An 18,436-nucleotide genomic window follows, 5' to 3' on the forward strand; every position below is an offset into this window, starting at 1 on the left:
GTGCAGATGGACAATGACCCGAAGCTTAATGCGAAAGCAACCAAAGAGTTTAAGGGAAAGAAGTGGAATGTTATGCAATGGCCAAGTCAATCACCTGATCTGAATCCTATTAAGCATGCATTTCACTTGCTGAAGACAAAACTGAAGGGAAAATGCCCCAAGAACAAGCATGAACTGAAGACAGTTGCAGTAGAGGCCTGGCAGAGCATCACCAGGGATGAAACCCAGCATCTGGTGATGTCTATGCGTTCCAGACTTCAGGCTGTAATTGACTGCAAAGGATTTGCAACCAAGTATTAAAAAGTGAAAGTTTGATTTATGATTGTTTATCTGTCCCATTACTTTTGGTCCCTTAAAAAGTGGGAGGCACATATACGAACTGTTGTAATTCCTACACCGTTCACCTGATTTGGATGTAAATACCCTCAACTTAAAGCTGAAAGTCTGCAGTTAAAGCACATCTTGTTCGTTTCATTTCACATCCATTGTGATGGTGTATAGAGCCAAAAAGATTACAATTATGTTAATTTTCCCAATATTTATGGACCTGACTGTAACTCTCCTCTACTCTCTCCTATTAGCATCCTCCTCATTAGAGCCTAAGTACTGCAGCACAACTGACTGGCTTTTTGTGCTGCTTTTTTGTCTCCCCCGTCTGGGCTCTGCTGTACAAGGGATTGCAAGAGACTAATTCCAGGTCAAATTCAATTCTTAAAGTGGAGTTCCACCCAAAAATGGAACTTCTGCTTTTCTGGGTTCTTCCTGTGTCACATTTGCCACCTTTCAGGGGGAGGGGGGAGCAGATACCTGTCTAATACAGGTATTTGCTCCCACTTCCAGCGATAGTTTGCTGCAGATCCTGCAGCGATCGATGCCATGTTCGGCCCCTCTCCCCCCTCCGCTGTCTTCTGAGAGACACACAGGTCCCAGAAGACAGCAGGGACCAGTGATGACGCGCACCACGACTCGCGCATGCGCAGTAGGGAACCAGGTTGTGAAGCCACAAGGCTTCACTTCCTGATTCCCTTACTGAAGATGCCAGCGCCTGCACCCGGGAGCCAAGGGACAGATTGGGTGAGGATATTGCAAATTCCCCCGGACAGGTAAGTGTCCTAATATTAAAAGTCAGCAGCTGCGGTATTTGTAGCTGCTGACATAAAAAAAAATATTTTTTGGCTTTAAACTACTTGCATTAAAAAAATCGTAATTTCTCTGTCCTTCATCTCACAGGTTTCCTGGCAGCAAAAATCTTTTTAGCCCTAGCCGTGCCTTCACACACGAGGATACAGCTGATAGGCCTATACAAGTCTATAAAAGGCAAGTGCACATGCATGGCCAGTGCAAGAAAAAATCTTGTTACTGGGAGATCTTTGAGATGAAGGACTGAGGAGGACCTGGCTGTGGTATTAAATGGATCTGTGGAGGAAATATGCAGATATAGTAGAAGTGCTCTCTAAGTTGGTTGGAAGAGTATATTCTCCCTTAACTACTCTTGTTTTCACAGGCTTCTTCTGTCAACTTTACACTGACAAATTGCTACGCCCATATGGCAGGCAATTAAAGTGTTTGTTATGTGCCTGCTGTACCATGTACTTGTATGGAAACGTTACCTGTTCTCTTTGTAGTGCTCCCTTGTGTGAAATCCATGGTGTTCTTGCCAGTCCCTCTGCTTTCCTATTAAAAACTGACCACACTAAGCAGGAGAGCACAGCGTGGTCAGTTCTCTAGATGTTCTGGTGCTCTCCTCCAATGATCAGACTTGTCTCGAGCCCCCCCCCCCCCACAGCCATTCACTGGGAAGCTCAGTGTACTGTTGCCTCTCCTCCCCTCCTATTATGCAGCTGTGAACAGAGATACTGTGATCACTTATAAAAATGGCAAACAGGGTATTTACAATTTTTTTTTTATATCGCTATACAAATGTTTTGTCTTTTATTTCTATTTTAAACGGAATGGGTTGTTTTACAAGGTGATCGTTTACAATCACTTTAAAAGTGAACCTGTCCTTTGCTTCAGGTTCACTTTGACCTAAGGGAGACATTTACCCTGCTGTACATGCGACTCAAGTGCCATGTTTGTGAGTGTAGCCCTTTATTAATTGATTTTGCATTTTTAGCTTGAAAACGGTATCACACTAGGACAGTCTTGGGCTCTCTTTTCCTTGTATATTTCAGATTAAGTCCGCCACCAGTGGAACTTTGAGAGAGCTGCAGATAACTTTTCTATATAGACTTTTACAATTTGAGAGGTGTCTGTGGGACTGCGCAGGTTTTTTATTTTTTTGTGTGTTTTTCACTTTAACCTAACCCTATTCAGCAGCATATAGAGTACTTACCTTCCTTTCACACCCCTGCCTCTCTGTTCATCCACCGTGAGCAAAGGAAAGTCCTACATTAGAATAACCAGAGTCATGACTACCTGTGCGACAGCACTGATTGGCCCAGGTATCTCCATACCTGGAAGTACTAGTAGAAGTACTAGCATTTTCTTTAGCTCCTGGTGCTGAACACAATGGTAGGCAAGGTAAAGAAAAGTATAATCTATGGGGGGGGGGGCAACAAGTGTACATAATGGTCCATACCTCCCAACTTTTTGAGATGGGATTGAGGGACACCTATCGGCAAAGCATAGGACACACCCCTTCTCACGGCCCCCTAAAGGAGGATTGTACAAACAAGATTGGTTAAACCCACAAGTGCTTTTTTTACCACTACTTTTGCTTTTGGAATTTACAAATGCAGCAATTTAGAAATCAGATGAAAGGTTTAGCCCTGGAAAACACTTTCTGATAGCTAAAAAGTGAATTTTATTTACATTTATGTAGATCAGACCAAAATGAGGGACAAATGAGGAGAAATGAGGGACAGAGGGACATTGGTCCTGTAGCGCTACCCCCTCAGGAGCCGCTGATTGTTTTGGGATCGGCATATTAAGTTACCGCTATGTGATGTCTAGGGGTGAAGGTAGTGAGTAGAGCAGTAATTGAATGTCCAATCGGTAGATGAAGTTTTCTGAATGCTTTATGTCCTTGGTCAAACACGACCAACATCAACTCGAGGTAGACAGGAAAGGTTGATGAAATAAAGGAACTCTGCGGTATCGGGCTTTGGATAGAGAAAAGCAGTCCTGCTATTCTGTATTTGCATCAATACGTCACCACTCCAGCCAGAGTGGGTGAAGTGACTCCGGACAGACCTCTGCCACAGGCCTGGCAGCCGGAGTGCCACTTAAGGTTGCTGGGAGAAACAAGTCTCTGCCACAGACTTGGCTCTGATTGAATATAGGGGCCTCTGCCACAGGCCTAGTGCAAGATTTACTTTGAACAGCAGAGCGAATCCTCCCAGTAAATTGAGCTAGGGTCACCGGTTGACAGTGCAAATGTACCTGTCAATGTTCCGGTCACCAGATCCCCGATGGTTCGTTCAAGCCCTTTTGGATAACCTTGTGAATATATTCGCCAGCACACCGAGGATCGTATAAAAAACGTCCAAAAAATGTATTGCAAAGAAACCATCACAAAAATAGCAACGTTTTGAAGCCACACATGACCTCTTCGTCAGGCAAGTGCCTGACGAAGAGGTCCTGTGTGACTTCGAAACGTTGCTATTTTTGTGATGATTTCTTTGCAATACATTTTTTGGACGTTTTTTATACGATCCTCGGTGTGCTGGCGAATATATTCACAAGGTTATCCAAAAGGGCTTGAATGAACCATGCTGGTGATCGCTTCAGCACCCTCTTTTTCTTATTTGGCCATTCTCCAGGAAGGTGTGCAATTGGAATATTTATCGAGACTTTTGGATAACCTGCCTCCGGGTTCTCCTCAAGCCGATCCCCCACCGAACGGCATACAGCCTGGGATCTCCTCAGTAGAAGTGGGGACCCAGTAAGTCACTGGGGCCCCTTGGTAGCATCTGTTGCTCCAGGCCCGGAGGCCCAGAGTCAGGAACTCCGCGTACCGCGCGACCCCAGGCCAGGTAGGCCATAGTGGTGGGGCCCGCGATGTGCGCACACCCTAAAGGTGGGTGCCGCACCTGGAACCAGGAACCAGCGAAGAACCCAGAACAATGGCCTCCGCCACAGAAATACCCCTCCCCAGCATGCACAGCGAGGCCCAACTCCTCTCATTGGCTGCTGGGAAGAAGTGGCTCGGCCTGGATCTCTCTGGCGCCATCTGCCGTCCAGAGATGAAACCGTATCTCTGGACGCACAGACTGACCCACAGAACAATCCAAATTTAACACAATTTAAGAATGAGAGCAACTTATCTCTCTCATTTTCCCACTAACTTTAGCGTAGTGCCCTTTCTGAAAGTAAGGGGGCGCTACAGTCCAAATCAGGGACAGTTGGGAGCTATGATGGTCTGATCCATCCAACTATGATAGTTGGATGTACAGAGATGAAGGCTTAATGAATATCATTACTGTCAGGTTTATGCAAAAGGTGTATTTCACTGACTGGTATGTGTGATAATAAAATTTTAAAAACATGTAAACACTTTTTGCCACCTTTCTCGCACCACACCATGCAATAGCTACGGCACTGGGCTCAATTAGGAAATCAATTACACATGGCAATCTACTGACTTGTCCCTGGTGTTGGCATAAGATCTTCTGCAGCTGGGCACTCTTTTCAGCTCGTAGCCGCTCCATCTCTTCATCATACTGTAGCTGTAGGCGCTCCTTCAGCGCTTGAAGTTCTTCCTCTTGATATCTTTCAAGCTTCTTCACTTCATTGTCAAATTTAATTTCCAGCTCCTCCTTCTCTTTTTGTAATTTCTCACACTTTGCTGTGTTGAATGCTGGAACATATACCATAAAATTAGATATTTACATGATCCAGAAAAGGTAATTAACAAATAAATGACAGAGGCACTTCAACAATGCCTGGAAAGAAAACAGAGTATTATTTGACAGCAGAAATTTCTCCAAAAATGTCCTCAAAAATCAAAAGATGTCAATGAACTTTTATTAGTTTGGCTAAATGCATACGAGTCAATGGGCAAGGTCGTCCTTAATTGTGCAATAGGCTTTAAATGGCTCCTAAGGAAAACTGAAGCTCTTTCAAATGATCCTGAACCTGTGCCAATAAATGGTCCCTCATTAGTCTAATTATTTTACAAAAATAAAAGTAAAGTAAAAAAATAAACCAAATGCACAAGAAAGACCGAAGTTAATTAAACTACCATACAGTGCCTTGATAAAAGTATTCATACCTTTTGACATTTTCCACATTTTGTCATGTTACAACTAAAAATGGAAATGTATTTTATGGGATTTTATGTGCTAAACTAACACAAAAGGGCACATAATTGTGAAGTGGAAGGAAAATTATAAATGGTTTTAATTTGTTTTACAAATAAATATGCGAAAAGTGTGGCGTGTATTTGTATTCAGTCCCGTTTACTCTGATACCCCTAACTTAAATCTATTGGAGCCAATTGCCCACAGAAGTCACCAAATTAGGAAATACAGTCCACCTGTGTGTAATTTACTCTCAGTATAAATACAGCTGTTCTGTGAAGCCCTCAGAGGTTTGTTCGAAAACCTTAGTGAACAAACAGCATCATGAAGGCCAAGTAACACACCAGACAGGTCAGGGATACCGTTGTGGAGAAGTTTAAAGCAGGGTTAGGTTATAGAAAAATATCCCAAGCTTTGAACATCTCACAGAGTACTGTTCAATCCATCATCTAAAAATGGAAAGAGTATGGCACAACTGCAAGCCTACCAAGACATGGCCGTCCACCTAAACTGACAGGCCGAGCAAGGAGAGCATTAATCTGAGAAGCAGCCAAGAGGCCTATGGTAACTCTGGAGGAGCTGCACAGATCCACAGCTCAGGTGGGAAAATCTGTCCACAGGACAACTATTATGCAGAGTACACACAATAATTTTTCGGGTTGTAAAAAAATGTTTTTCAACCTCTAGAAAAAAACAACGTTTTTTTCAACTTCATCATTAAAACGGCCTTGCCTACACACGATCGTTTAAAAAAAATGCTCTAGCAAATCGCGGTGACGTACAACACATACGACGGCACTATAAAGGGGAAGTTCCATGCGGATGATGCCAACCTTAGGACTGCTTTAGCTGATTTTGTGTTGGTAAAAGACGATTCGCGCTTTTCTGTCTGTTACAGCGTGACGAATGTGCTTACTCCATTACGAACGATAGTTTTACCAGAACGAGCGCTCCCGTCTCATAACTTGCTTCTGAGCATGCACAGGTTTTCTCACGTCGTTAAAGCCCACACACGATCATTTTTTACAACCCGAAAAACAACATTGTTTAAAACGTTGTTAAAAAATAGAGCATTTTCGATTTTTTTTTTTGTCGTTTTTCAGAACCCGAAAAAAGCTCTGAAGCCCACACACGATAGTTTTAAATGACATTTTAAAAAAACGTTGTTTTTAACAACCCGAAAAATGATCGTGTGTACGCGGCATTAGTCGTGAACTCCCCAAATCTGGCCTATGGAAGAAGTGACAAGAAGAAAGCCATTGTTGGAAGAAAGACATAAGAAGTTCCATTTTCATTTTGGGAGAAGCCATGTGGGGGACACAGAAACATGTGGAAGAAGGTGCTCTGGTCAGATGAGACTAAAATTGAACTTTTTGGCCTAAAAGCAAAATGCTATGTGTGGTGGAAAACTAACACTGCACATCACCCTGAACACACTATCCGCATTGTGAAACATGGTGGTGGCAGCATCATGTTGTGGGGATGCTTTTCTTAAGCAGGGACAGGGAAGCTAGTCAGAGTTGATGGGAAGATGGATGGAGCCAAATACAGGGCAATCTTGGAAGAAAACTTGAGACTGGGGCGGAGGTTCACCTTCCAGTAGGACAACGACCCTAAACATACATACAGACATAGCTACAATGGAATGATTTAGATCTAAGCATAGCCATGTTTAGAATGAACCAGTCAAAGTCCAGACCTAAGTCAAATTGAGAATCTGTGGCAAGACTTGAAAATTGCTGTTCACAGAAGCTCTCCATCCAATCTTACAGAGCTTGAGCTATTTTGCAAAAAAATAGGCAAAAATTTCACTCTAAATTTTATTACTCTATAATTTTATGTTTATTAAAAGTCAGCAGCTGCAAAAAGTGTAGCTGCTGGCTTTTAATAAACATACACTTACCTGTCCCCCAGTCCAGCGACGTGCCGCTTGGAGCTTCGTTCAGGTCCCCCCCTTCACCGCCGGCGCCTCCACTGCAACTGTGGGCACCCGGCCGTGACAGCTTTCGGCTTCACGGAAGGGCACCCACTGCGCATGCTCGAGCGGCGCTGCGCCATCCGATTGGACAGGCAATCGCCTGGGACCTGTCACGTGTCCCAGGCGATCGCCTACAGGGAGGGGCTGCCAAAAGGCGATTAAGTTATTCGCCTTTGCAGCCCCTCGGCGGAAGAAGGAAGTGGGACAGGAAGCCCCCACTCCCCCCCCCCAAAAAAAATGACATGCCATGTGGCATGTAAGGGGGCGAGGAGTGGATTAAGCGGAAGTTCAATTTTTGGGTGGAACTCCGCTTTAAAAAGACTTGCAGCTGTAATTGCAGCAAAAAGTGGTTCTATAAAGTTTTGACTCGGGGGGCTGAATACAAACGCACGCCACACTTTACACATATTTATTTGTAAAAAAAATTGAAAACCATTTATCATTTTCCTTCTGCTTCACAATTATGTGCCACTTTGTGTTGGTCTATCACATAAAATCCCAATGAAATACATTTATGTTTTTGGTTGTAACATGATAAAATGTGGAAAATTTCAAGGGGTATAAATACTTTTTCAAGGCACTGTAAATACAACCCACATTTCACCTAAGCCACTTAATGCACAAAATCAAATGTTTTCTCTTTTAAAGTGGTTGTAAACTTGTTTTTATAACTTTTACCTACAAGTAAGCCTATAATAAGGCTTATCTGTAGGTATAAAGAATATCTCCTAAACCTGTACGGTTTAGGAGATATTCCCCCCGCAATGCGCCACTGATTGCAGCGGCGCATGCGCAGCAGGGATCCTCGGCTAAAGGATCAGCAGCCGCCGGACCTTGCCGAATTGAAATCTCCCACGCGCATTGACATCATCGCCGCTCCAGCCAATCACAGCGCTGGAGCGGCGATACCCGGACGTCACGCCGAGTCAAGATGATATCTCGCTCGGCGGTGCATACTAGCTCATTATGGCTTTTGCTTTTCAGGTGAACAAAAAAAAAATGTTTTTGCGGGTTTACAACCGCTTTACGGAAATTTTGCTGGTGGTAAAATCAATTTTGATGAAATCACTTCGCTCTTCCCCAGTTATCACCGTGCTCTCTCCTGTTGGCAAGATTCTGGGGTTATGTGAACAGCTCAGTGCACCACAACAGAACCTAGCTAACTCAATGTGCTGCCAGTTCCCTGCCCAGTCTATATCTTGTGGCGTAGGGGATTACAATAAGCTAATATGAAAACACATTCAGAAACAGTAAATAGCTGCATTTAAAACACATACAACAATTCTTCAAATAAAAACTGTACACAGCTGGAGTAAACGGTGATCTTTTAATCAGATGGTCTGAATTTCTATAGGCATCAAGCTGTATGGCTGTATATAGCAGAATTCTTCATTTAAAACGAGTTCCAGGAACAAAATGCCCATAGGCCATACACGGGCAAAACAAATCAGTGAAAATGGAGGGTTGAAAAAACACATCTATAAGTAATTGACCTCCTGCGATCTCACATTATGTTTCTGAGTGTAATTTCACACTTTCATGCGGATGGGTCTGGAGGGAACATTCACTATTTAAAATACAATAAACAGCTAAAGAGATTCAAATAGTCTCTACAGTAATGAATGTGTAACTTTCTTTCAACAGCCAGATGATGTATAGCTTCATATGTCAAATCCTTTATCCATTGTAATTATTCAGTACTGAAATATATGATCTTTCTTAATATTAATTTTGATTAAAAAATTTTTTTTAAAATAAAAAAGATTTTATACTGACCAGCTCTGTGCAACAATATTGCACAGAGAGACCTCTTACTTCCTCGTTTCCCACCTATTCTGTCTGTTCCTTTTTTCTCCAGGTGTCTCCTTAGCAAATGTGTGATATGAGGGCACCTGTAAAAGTGTGCTCCCAAGCTGATCTGTGTGCGTCTGTAGACACACACAGGATGGATTGGCCATGCACCCTACTTCCTCCCCACAGTATTTGACTGACAGCAGCAGGAGCCTATGGCTCTCGCTGCTGCGTGTGTCTTCTGAGACCAGCAAGAAAAAGCAAGAGTGCTGCAGCTGGGACAGCGATGGACTGTGAGAAGGCTCAAGTAAGTGTATAGGAATGAGGGGGTGGGGGGAACACAGGTACTGGAATGTTTTTTACCTTAATGTAATTGTAAAGTCTCGTTATTTTTTATTTAAAAAAAAAAAACATGTTATACTTGCCTGCTCTGTGTGGTGGTTTTGCACAGAGCAGCCCAGATCCTCCTCTTCTCGGGTCCCTTTTCAGTGTGCCTGGCCCCTCCCTTCTGTTGAGTTCCCCCACAGCAAGCAGCTTGCTATGGGGGCACATGAGTGACAGCTCCGTATGTCCATTAAGACACAGAGCTCAGGTTTAGCCCCTCCCCCTCTCTCTCCTGATTGCCTAACTGACTTTGACAGCAGTGAGAGCCAATGGCGCCGCTGCTGTTTCTCAGCCAATTAGGAAGGAGAGTCCCAGAGAGCCGAGGCACTTGTGTACATCGCTGGATAGAGATGGGGCTTAGGTAAGTATTAGGGGGCTGCTACAAAAGGTTTTTTTATCTTAATGCGTAGAATGTGTTAAGATAAAAAACCTTTTGCCATTACAACCAATTTAATTCAGAGAATGTATTAAAGCAAAATATCTTTTGTGTTTGGAACCACTTTAAAGAGCTTATATTGACCATGTTGCCAAACTAAAAGTAAACATTTTCTGCCTGGCTCCTTTGATTTTTAATTTAAAAAGAGCCCCCCCTTCCCCAAAGAGCACCCCCCATGTTAAGGGGCATGTGGTCTGGCATGGCTCACTCGCCCCCTCCCCCCCTTTCCTGACTTGCTGGGCTGCATGCTTGGATAGGGGTCTGGCATGGATTTTGGGGGGGACCCCATACCTTTTTGTTTTAAATTTTGACAGTCCCTTTCTGAATTTTCTATTGCCAGCATTCTTTTGTTGAAAGCCCGCTGACAGTCAGATTGTTAAGGACACGGCAGCTGGGTTCCTGGTCCACTGCTTATTAACCAGCTATTCTTCACACAGAATTTGAATCGATTGATCATTCAGAAAATTTGGAATTTGTTTGAAAATAATAAACAAAACTAAATGTAACAAAAACTAAATAAAACAAAACGAATTCCGAAACAAATCAATAAAAAGGACCTAATAACAACATAACAAATCAATCCAAATGAAATTAGTAACATAACAAATCATTTCAAAACAAAATCAGTAAAATCGCGAATCTATCCAAAACTAAACTAAACGTTTTTCTGTTTTGCACATGTCTAATGAATAGTAATATATATGTATATATATATATAAATATATAATATAAATGGTAATGCAACTTCTGTAAAATAAATATATTAAATTGTGATTCATTACTTGGAAAATAATTAGTTTAAAAAATACTACTCCAGCGTGTTCTAAATAAAGAAATGAGTGTGTTCCAAATAAATTATAATCACATTCTTCTTCCCTGTCATGTATGTGATTGTCCAAGTTTTCTCCCAGTGGAATACGTATCTGATAAAATCAAGCACATCCCTTAACTGGCTAGCACAGGGATGCAAATTTCACTGCTGAAAAGCTTCAGAGACGACAGCTCTGTGTGTCATTTATATATCCCAAGAGACAACCTAACAAGGAACAATGCATTACAAATTCAAGGGGTGTGTGTTTTTTAGAGGGCTATAAAATGTTCTATTTTTAGCTGTATATTATAAATGATATATAAAAACTGCAGAACGTGATGTCATCCAATAAATTATAAAATGAAGAAGCTAACTAGATAGACAAAGCCAATAAATGTTTTCAGAGACCTTGTATGCTGTGAGTGGAGATTGAAGATGGGATTGGAAACAAGACAGATTGATTGTTCAACTCTGGCTTGCTAGGTAATACAGTCCTGATCAAAAGTTTAAGACCAGTTGAAAAATGGCAAAAAATCATATTTTACATTGTTGGATCGTAACAAGGTTCCAAGTAGAGCTTCAACATGCAACAAGAAGAAATGAGAGTGAGACAAAACATTTTTTGAGCATTCAATTAATTGAAAATAACGAATAAACTGAAACAGGCTGTTTTTCAGCTGATCAAAAGTTTAGGACCACACCTCCAAAAAATAAAAATAAACCTCCCCAAAACAAAAATCCAACTTCCAAACATGAACTCCGTAATGAGTAGCTCCGCCCTTATTGTTGATCACTTCAAAAATTTGTTTCGGCATGCTTGATGCCTCGTGTTTCCATGAGGTGAGTGGGAACATTTCTCCAAGTGGAGAAGACAGCCGCACGAAGGCCATCTACTGTCTGGAACTGTTGTCCATTTTTATAAACTTCCCTTGCCATCCATCCCCAAAGGTTCTCAATTGGATTTCGATCAGGGGAACACGCAGGATGGGCCAAAAGAGTGATGTTATTCCCCTGGAAGAAGTCCCTTGTCCTGCGGGCATTGTGTACTGCAGCGTTGTCCTGTTGGAAAAACCCAGTCGTTACCACACAGACGAGGGCCCTCAGTCATGAGGAATGCTCTCTGCAACATCTGGTTTGACGCCCCTGCACTTCCGGAAGCTCCATTGTTCCACTGAAGGAAAAAGAACCCCAGACCATTATGGCGCCCCCTCCACTGTGGCGCGTAGAAAACATCTCAGGTGGGATCTGCTTGTCATGCCAGTAACATTGGAAACCATCAGAACCATCAAGGTTACATTTTTTCTCATCAGAGAATAAAACTTTCTTCCACCTTTGAATGTCCCATGTTTGGTGCTCTCTTGCAAAGTCCAAACGAGCAGTTCTGTGGCGTTCAAGGAGACAAGGTTTTTCAAGACGTTTTTTGTTTTTGAAGCCCTTCAGTCTCAGATCCTGTCTGATGGTTATGGGGCTGCGGTCAGCACCAGTAAGGGCCTTAATTTGGGTCAAGGATCGTCCAGTGTCTTGATGAGAGACCCTGCTTATGCAGTTTAGCAACCCGATTACGTTCAAAAAGGGAGTTTTTTTGCCTTTGCCATCAGAACGTGCGACTACCTGACAGAAAATGACAATGAATCCACATCTTTGCATAGATTTGGCCTTTTAAAGGCATGTGGTCCTAAACTTTTGATCAGCTGAAAAACAGCCTGTTTCAGTTTATTCGTTATTTTCAATGAATTGAATGCTCAAAAAATGTTTTGTCTCACTCTCATTTCTTCTTGTTGCATGTTGAAGCTCTACTTGGAACCTTGTTAAGATCCAACAATGTAAAATATGATTTTTTGCCATTTTTCAAGTGGTCTTAAACTTTTGATCAGGACTGTATATATACAGTATACAGTGTTTGGGGGTTCTATGTAATTTAGGTTCCATTAAGCTAGTGCATTGTTGGTTCACTTACTTTTTCCTTTGATTTCCCTTCTAAATGTTTTTTTTCTTTGTCTGAATTTCTCACTTCCTGTTTCTCCTCAGTAAGCTTGCCCCCATCATCTGGCTGGGGGTTAGTCAGCCAGAAGAGCTTACTGAGGAACAGGAAGTGAGAAATTCAGACAAAGAAAACAAAGAAAAAAATACATTTATAGCTAGATTCAGAGAGAGTTACGCCGGCGTATCAGTAGATACACCGTCGTAATTCTGAATCTACGCCTTCGTAAATTTAAGCGTATTCTGGAAACCAGATACGCTTAAATTAGGCTAAGCTATGAGCGGCGTAAGTCTCCTACGCCGTCGTATCTTAGGGTGCATATTTACGCTGGCCGCTAGGTGGCACTTCCGTTGTTTTCCGCGTCGAATATGCAAATGAGCAAGATACGCCGATTCACGAACATACGTGCGCCCGTCACAATTAGTTACGCCGTTTACGTAAGACATATGCCGGCGTAAAGATAAAGCTGCTCCCTAGGTGGCGCAGCCCATGCAAGGTATGGACGTCGGAACAAGCGTATCTTTTTACGTTGTTCGCGTAAGTCGTACGCGAATAGGGCTGTGCGTAAGTTACGTTCACATCGTAGGCAGTGTTCGACATATCTTAGGCATTCTATCCGACGCATGCGCACTGGGATACGTCCACGGACGGCGCATGCGCCGTTCGTTCAAAACGTCATTTACGTGGGGTCATGCCTAATTTCCCTAAAACAAGCCCGCCTCTTCCTCATTTGAATTAGGCGCGCTTACCCTGGCACGTTTACGCTACGCCGCCGTAACTTGGGATGCAAGTGCTTTGTGAATACAGCACTTTCCTCTCTAACTTGCGGCGGCGTAGCGTAAATACCATACGCTACGCCCGCACAAAGTTACGCTGCCCTACCTGAATCTGGCCATTAGAGAGGAGATCAAAAGGAAAATGTAAGTGAACCAACAATGCACTAGCTTAAAGGAACCTATTTAGAAAATAAAAAACAAACCTTTTGATCAGGAATGTATGTTTGTTTAGCAGAGACCCTAGAGAATACAATGGCAGTCATTGAAACTTTTTATCTCGCACGGTATTTGTGCAGCAATTTTTCAAGCACGCTTACAAAAAAAAAAAAAACAGTTTCATGCTTTAAAAAAAAAAACACAGTATAGTTAGCACAATTTTTTGGCATAATGTGAAAGATGAAGTTACACAGAGTAAATAGATACTGAACATGTCACGCTTCAAAATTGCACACGCTCGTGGAATGGTGCCAAACTTCGGTACTTAATATAAAAATTTACTGGTTACATGTTTTGAGTTACAGAGGAGGACTAGGGCTAGAATTCTTGCTCTCGCTCTAACGTTCGTGGTGACACCTCACATATGTGGTTTGAACACCGCTTTCATATGTGGGCGGGACTTGCGTATGCGTTCGCTTCTGCGTGCAGGCACTTTAACCACTTAAGACCCGGACCAATATGCACGTAAAGGACCAGGCCCCTTTTTGCGATTCGGCAAAATTGGCGTCGTTTTTTTCCCACTAATAGAGCTTTCTTTTGGTGGTATTTGATCACCTCTGCGGTTTTTATTTTTTGTGCTATAAACAAAAATAGAGCGACAATTTTGAAAAAAATAATAAATATCCCCCCAAAATATATAAAAAAAGTTTTTTTCCTCAGTTTAGGCCGATACCTATTCTTCTACCTATTTTTGGTAAAAAAAAATCGCAATAAGCGTTTATCGATTGGTTTGCGCAAAATGTATAGGGTTTACAAAAAAGGGGATAGTTTTATTGCATTTTTATTTTTAATTTTTTTTACTACTAATGGCGGCGATCAGCGATTTTTTTTTTTGTGACTGCGACATTATGGCGGACACATCGGACAATTTTGACACATTTTTGGGACCAAAAAAAAGTGCTATAAAAATACATTGTTTACTGTGAAAATGACAATTGCAATTTGAGAGTTAACCACTAGGGGGCGCTGAAGGGGTTAAGTGTGACCTCATATGTGTTCCTAACTGTAGGGGGTGGGGCCTGACGTGTGACATCATTGATCGCCTTTCCCTATATCAGGGAACAGACGATCAATGACAGTGCCACTGTGAAGAATGGGGAAGGTGTGTTTACACACACCTCTCCCCGTTCTTCAGCTCCTGTGACCGATCGCTGGAATCCGGCGGCGATCGGGTCCGCGGGCCCCGCGGTCACGGAGCTTCGGGTCGCGGGCGCGCGCCACCCACGGCTGGGCCCTTAAAGAGGACGTACAGGTACGTGCTTGTGCCCAGCCGTGCTATTTTGCCGACGTATATCGGCGTTAGGCGATCCTTAAGTGGTGAAATAAATAAATAAATTATTGTTAATTTTACTTAATTGTTTTTATTTTGGCACTTTTGACATGACAGAGAACGATCAAGTGGCGGAACAGCCGATATGATCGTTCTTATGGTGCAGGGAAAGTAAAGTAAGTAAATATAGTTTTTTTTCATAACGTACGTTCTTTATTTGTTTTTAGCGAAAAAAATGAAAACCGCAGAGATGATCAAATACCACCAAAAGAAAACTCTATCTGTGGGAAAAAAAGGACATTCGTTTTATTTGTGTACCAGGTCGCACGACTGTGCAATTGTCAGTTAAAGCAACGCAGGACCGCATCACAAAAAATTACCTGGTCAGGAAGGGGGGTAAATCTTCCGGAGCTGAAGTAGTTAAAAGACACTGACGGGCAACAATAAAATGATCTTATTATCAAATGCCATCGGTGCCATCTGATTTAATAATACCGTCTTTACACCTCCAACACAGGTATCCTAATAATTTTGTCACTTCTGGTATATTCTCCTAAAAGTGGATGTAAACCCAATTCATGAAATTTGAGCCCATAGCTCTCTCCTAACCCGTTCCACTGTTATCAGCCTGATAACTCCTGACACATTCTTGGACACATCAGATAAAAGCAGCCTGACTTGTCTGTCAGGGGGGGTTGCTAAAAAATATTAACAGGGAGCTGGCCCTGTTACAAAACACCTCTGAGAGTCTCTGCCTATGATGAGATGGGGTGTGTGCCTTTTCTCCAATCAGCAATTTTAGCTATCTTGGCTGTATGCCCAGACATCACACTCTGTGATAAACAGGAAGAGAACATCTCCTAACATGATCTGAACTTTCTAAACAGTATATACATGTGAAGACAGCAGATATGGATGTAAAATCTATGTAGGGAGATTTGGTTCATCCCTGTGTATCATTTGAGGCAGTTCACTTCACTGGGTGTATGGAGGGTTTACATCCACTTTAAACACTTGCTGACCGACGCATGTACATATACATAGATAAAATGGCATGGCTGCACAAAGCAATGTACCTGTACATTGCTGTGAATTTGCCGCCGCGGGCACACGTGCCCGTACCGCGCACTCTGTGAGCATGCCCGGGGTCCCACGGACTCGATGTCCACCGGGTGCCCACGATCATCTCATGGAGAGGCAGAACGGGGGGATGCCTATGTAAACAAGGCACATTTCCCTGTTCTGCCTAGTGACAGAACAGAGATCTACGGCTCCCTGTGATGGGGAGAAGTGATCTCTGTCATGTCACTGGTAGCCCATCCCCCACAGTTAGAATCACTCCCTAGGACACACTTAACCCCTTGATCGCCCACTAGTGTTTAACCCCTTCCATACCAGTGTCATTTGCACAGTAATCAGTGCATTTTTATAGCACAGTTCGCTGTATAAATGACAATGGTCACAAAATAGTGTCAAAAGTGTCCTCCATAATGTCACAGTCCCAATAAAAATCTCAGATTGCCGCCATTACTAGTAAAAAAAATAATAATAATAAAAATGCTCAAATTCTATCTCCTATTTTGTAGATGCTATAACTTTTATAATTGTCAGTTAAAGCGACGCAGTGCCAAATCACAAAAAGTGCTCTGGTCAGGAAGGAGGTAAATTCTTCCGGGGGCTGAAGTGGTTAAGAAAAAGACGTTTATCTCTGCTAAAAATTGGGAATATGCAGTTCAAGTCGAAGGGGTAGGACAGAGCCTTGATGCACTGGGCTCACACAAAGTGGGTTGTAGCATAGCTCCCAACTGTCCCCGATTTGGAGGGACTGTCCCTGATTTGGAGCAATGTCCCTCTGTCCCTCTTTCCCCCTCATTCGTCCCTCATTTTGGTCTGATCTATATAATTGTATATAAAATGCACTTTTTATCTTTCAAAAGGTTTCCCAGTGTTAAACCTTTTATACAAATTATAAATTGCTGTATTTATAAATGTTAAAAGCCAATTTAAAGGAATAGTAGTGGTAAAAAAAAGTACCTTGTCAATTCAATTAACCTTTTTTTGGGGGTTAATTCTCTTTTAAGGGGGTTGCTTTAATGTTCGTAAAAAGACGCAAATACAATTGAAAAAAATGCCAGAAAAACGCCAGTAAATCACTATACTCAGGTGTGAATGAAGCCTTACCTTCATTCAATTCTCTAGTCGGTAGTGGGGTAAATGAAGAACACATTTCTAACAGTGTACTGTATGTTGTTTTCATATAGGAAATTTCCAAAATTGAATGTTAAAGCGGAGTTCCGGCCACAATTTCACTTTTTAAATATAAATACCCCTGTAATACACAAGCTTAATGTATTCTAGTAAAGTTAGTCTGTAAACTAAGGTCCGTTTTGTTAGGTTGTTACAGCATTTAGACACTTTATAAAATAGAAATTGACTGGGGCCATCTTAAGTGTGGGCATCATGAAGCCAGACTGTATGACTTCCTGGATTTCAGCCTTGCAGATCTCGCACATGCTCAGTGCTGCACAAGCAGTGTAATAGGTTTCAGATCAGGTTTCAGCACCTGTACTGTCCAAGTCACATGATTCTTCGAGACTGGGGAGTGCACAGACTCCTGGAAAGTTACACCCACTACATTCCCAGGAGTCTGTGCGGTGTAGGTTAGGAAGCATTAAGCACCTAGGTGCAGGAAGAGGGAAGATTAACTATTCTGCCTAGCAACATCACTTTGAAGGCATCTAAAAAAAAAAAAAAAAAATTTCTTAAAGGACTAATGACATTTTTTTAAAACTACAGATGTAATGTTATATTTATGGGTGGAACTCCACTTTAAAAGCAAATCATTTTTTGAAGTAATTTTTGAACAACATTCTCCCATGCATCAAAAGTGCAAAGAATTTTCGAATATAAATTTTTTTCACAATCAAAAGAATTTTCGAATATATTATATGTATGAACGCACATTTGAAAATCTACTAGTGTATAGCAAGCTTAAAGGGTCACTAAAGGAATTTTTTTTTTTAGCTGAAATGATTGTTTACAGGGCATAGAGACATAATAGTTAACTGATTCCTTTTAAAAATGATTAAAAATAGATAAAAAAACAATCATATTATGTGCCTGCAGTGTAGTTTCGTTTTTGCTGTTGTTTGCTGGTTCTCTGATGTACAGAGAGCCACTAGAGGGCAGTCAGCCAATAGAGAGCAGTGATACTTTGTCTAAAACTCCTCAGCACCAATCCAGTTTCGTTTTACACACAATAATCACATTAGTGACCACCGTGAGAAATCTCCCAGCACTGTGGTTATCAGGAAACAGGCAACCAGGAAGTGTCCAGAACAGAGAGGATTTACAGCAACATTAAAAGCAAAAACGAACAATGAGGACATGAAACCAGGACTGCAGCAAGGTAAAGGAAGCTATTTAGCTAAAAAAAAAAATTCCTTTAGTGACCCTTTAATTTAAGTGATGAGCTAATCTGCAAACTGGCAGCACTGCCATTAGAGATTAAAAAAAAAGTTCCCTTTGTTAGACCTGAGCTTCTTTACTC

General features: G+C 42.0%; 1 protein-coding gene across 1 annotated transcript in view; it reads right to left on the reverse strand.

Moving 5' to 3' along the window:
- The window catches only part of MTUS2 (microtubule associated scaffold protein 2), a 472,945-nt gene that overhangs the window by 46,618 nt on the left and 407,891 nt on the right, over window positions 1-18,436 (reverse strand). Inside the window, exon 8 of the mRNA XM_040340468.1 lies at window positions 4,587-4,801. Coding sequence (XP_040196402.1) covers window positions 4,587-4,801 — 215 coding nt within the window. The remainder of the gene's footprint in view (window positions 1-4,586; window positions 4,802-18,436) is intronic.

This window comes from Rana temporaria, chromosome 2 (genome assembly GCF_905171775.1).
Source record: "Rana temporaria chromosome 2, aRanTem1.1, whole genome shotgun sequence".
Lineage (NCBI taxonomy): Eukaryota > Metazoa > Chordata > Amphibia > Anura > Ranidae > Rana > Rana temporaria.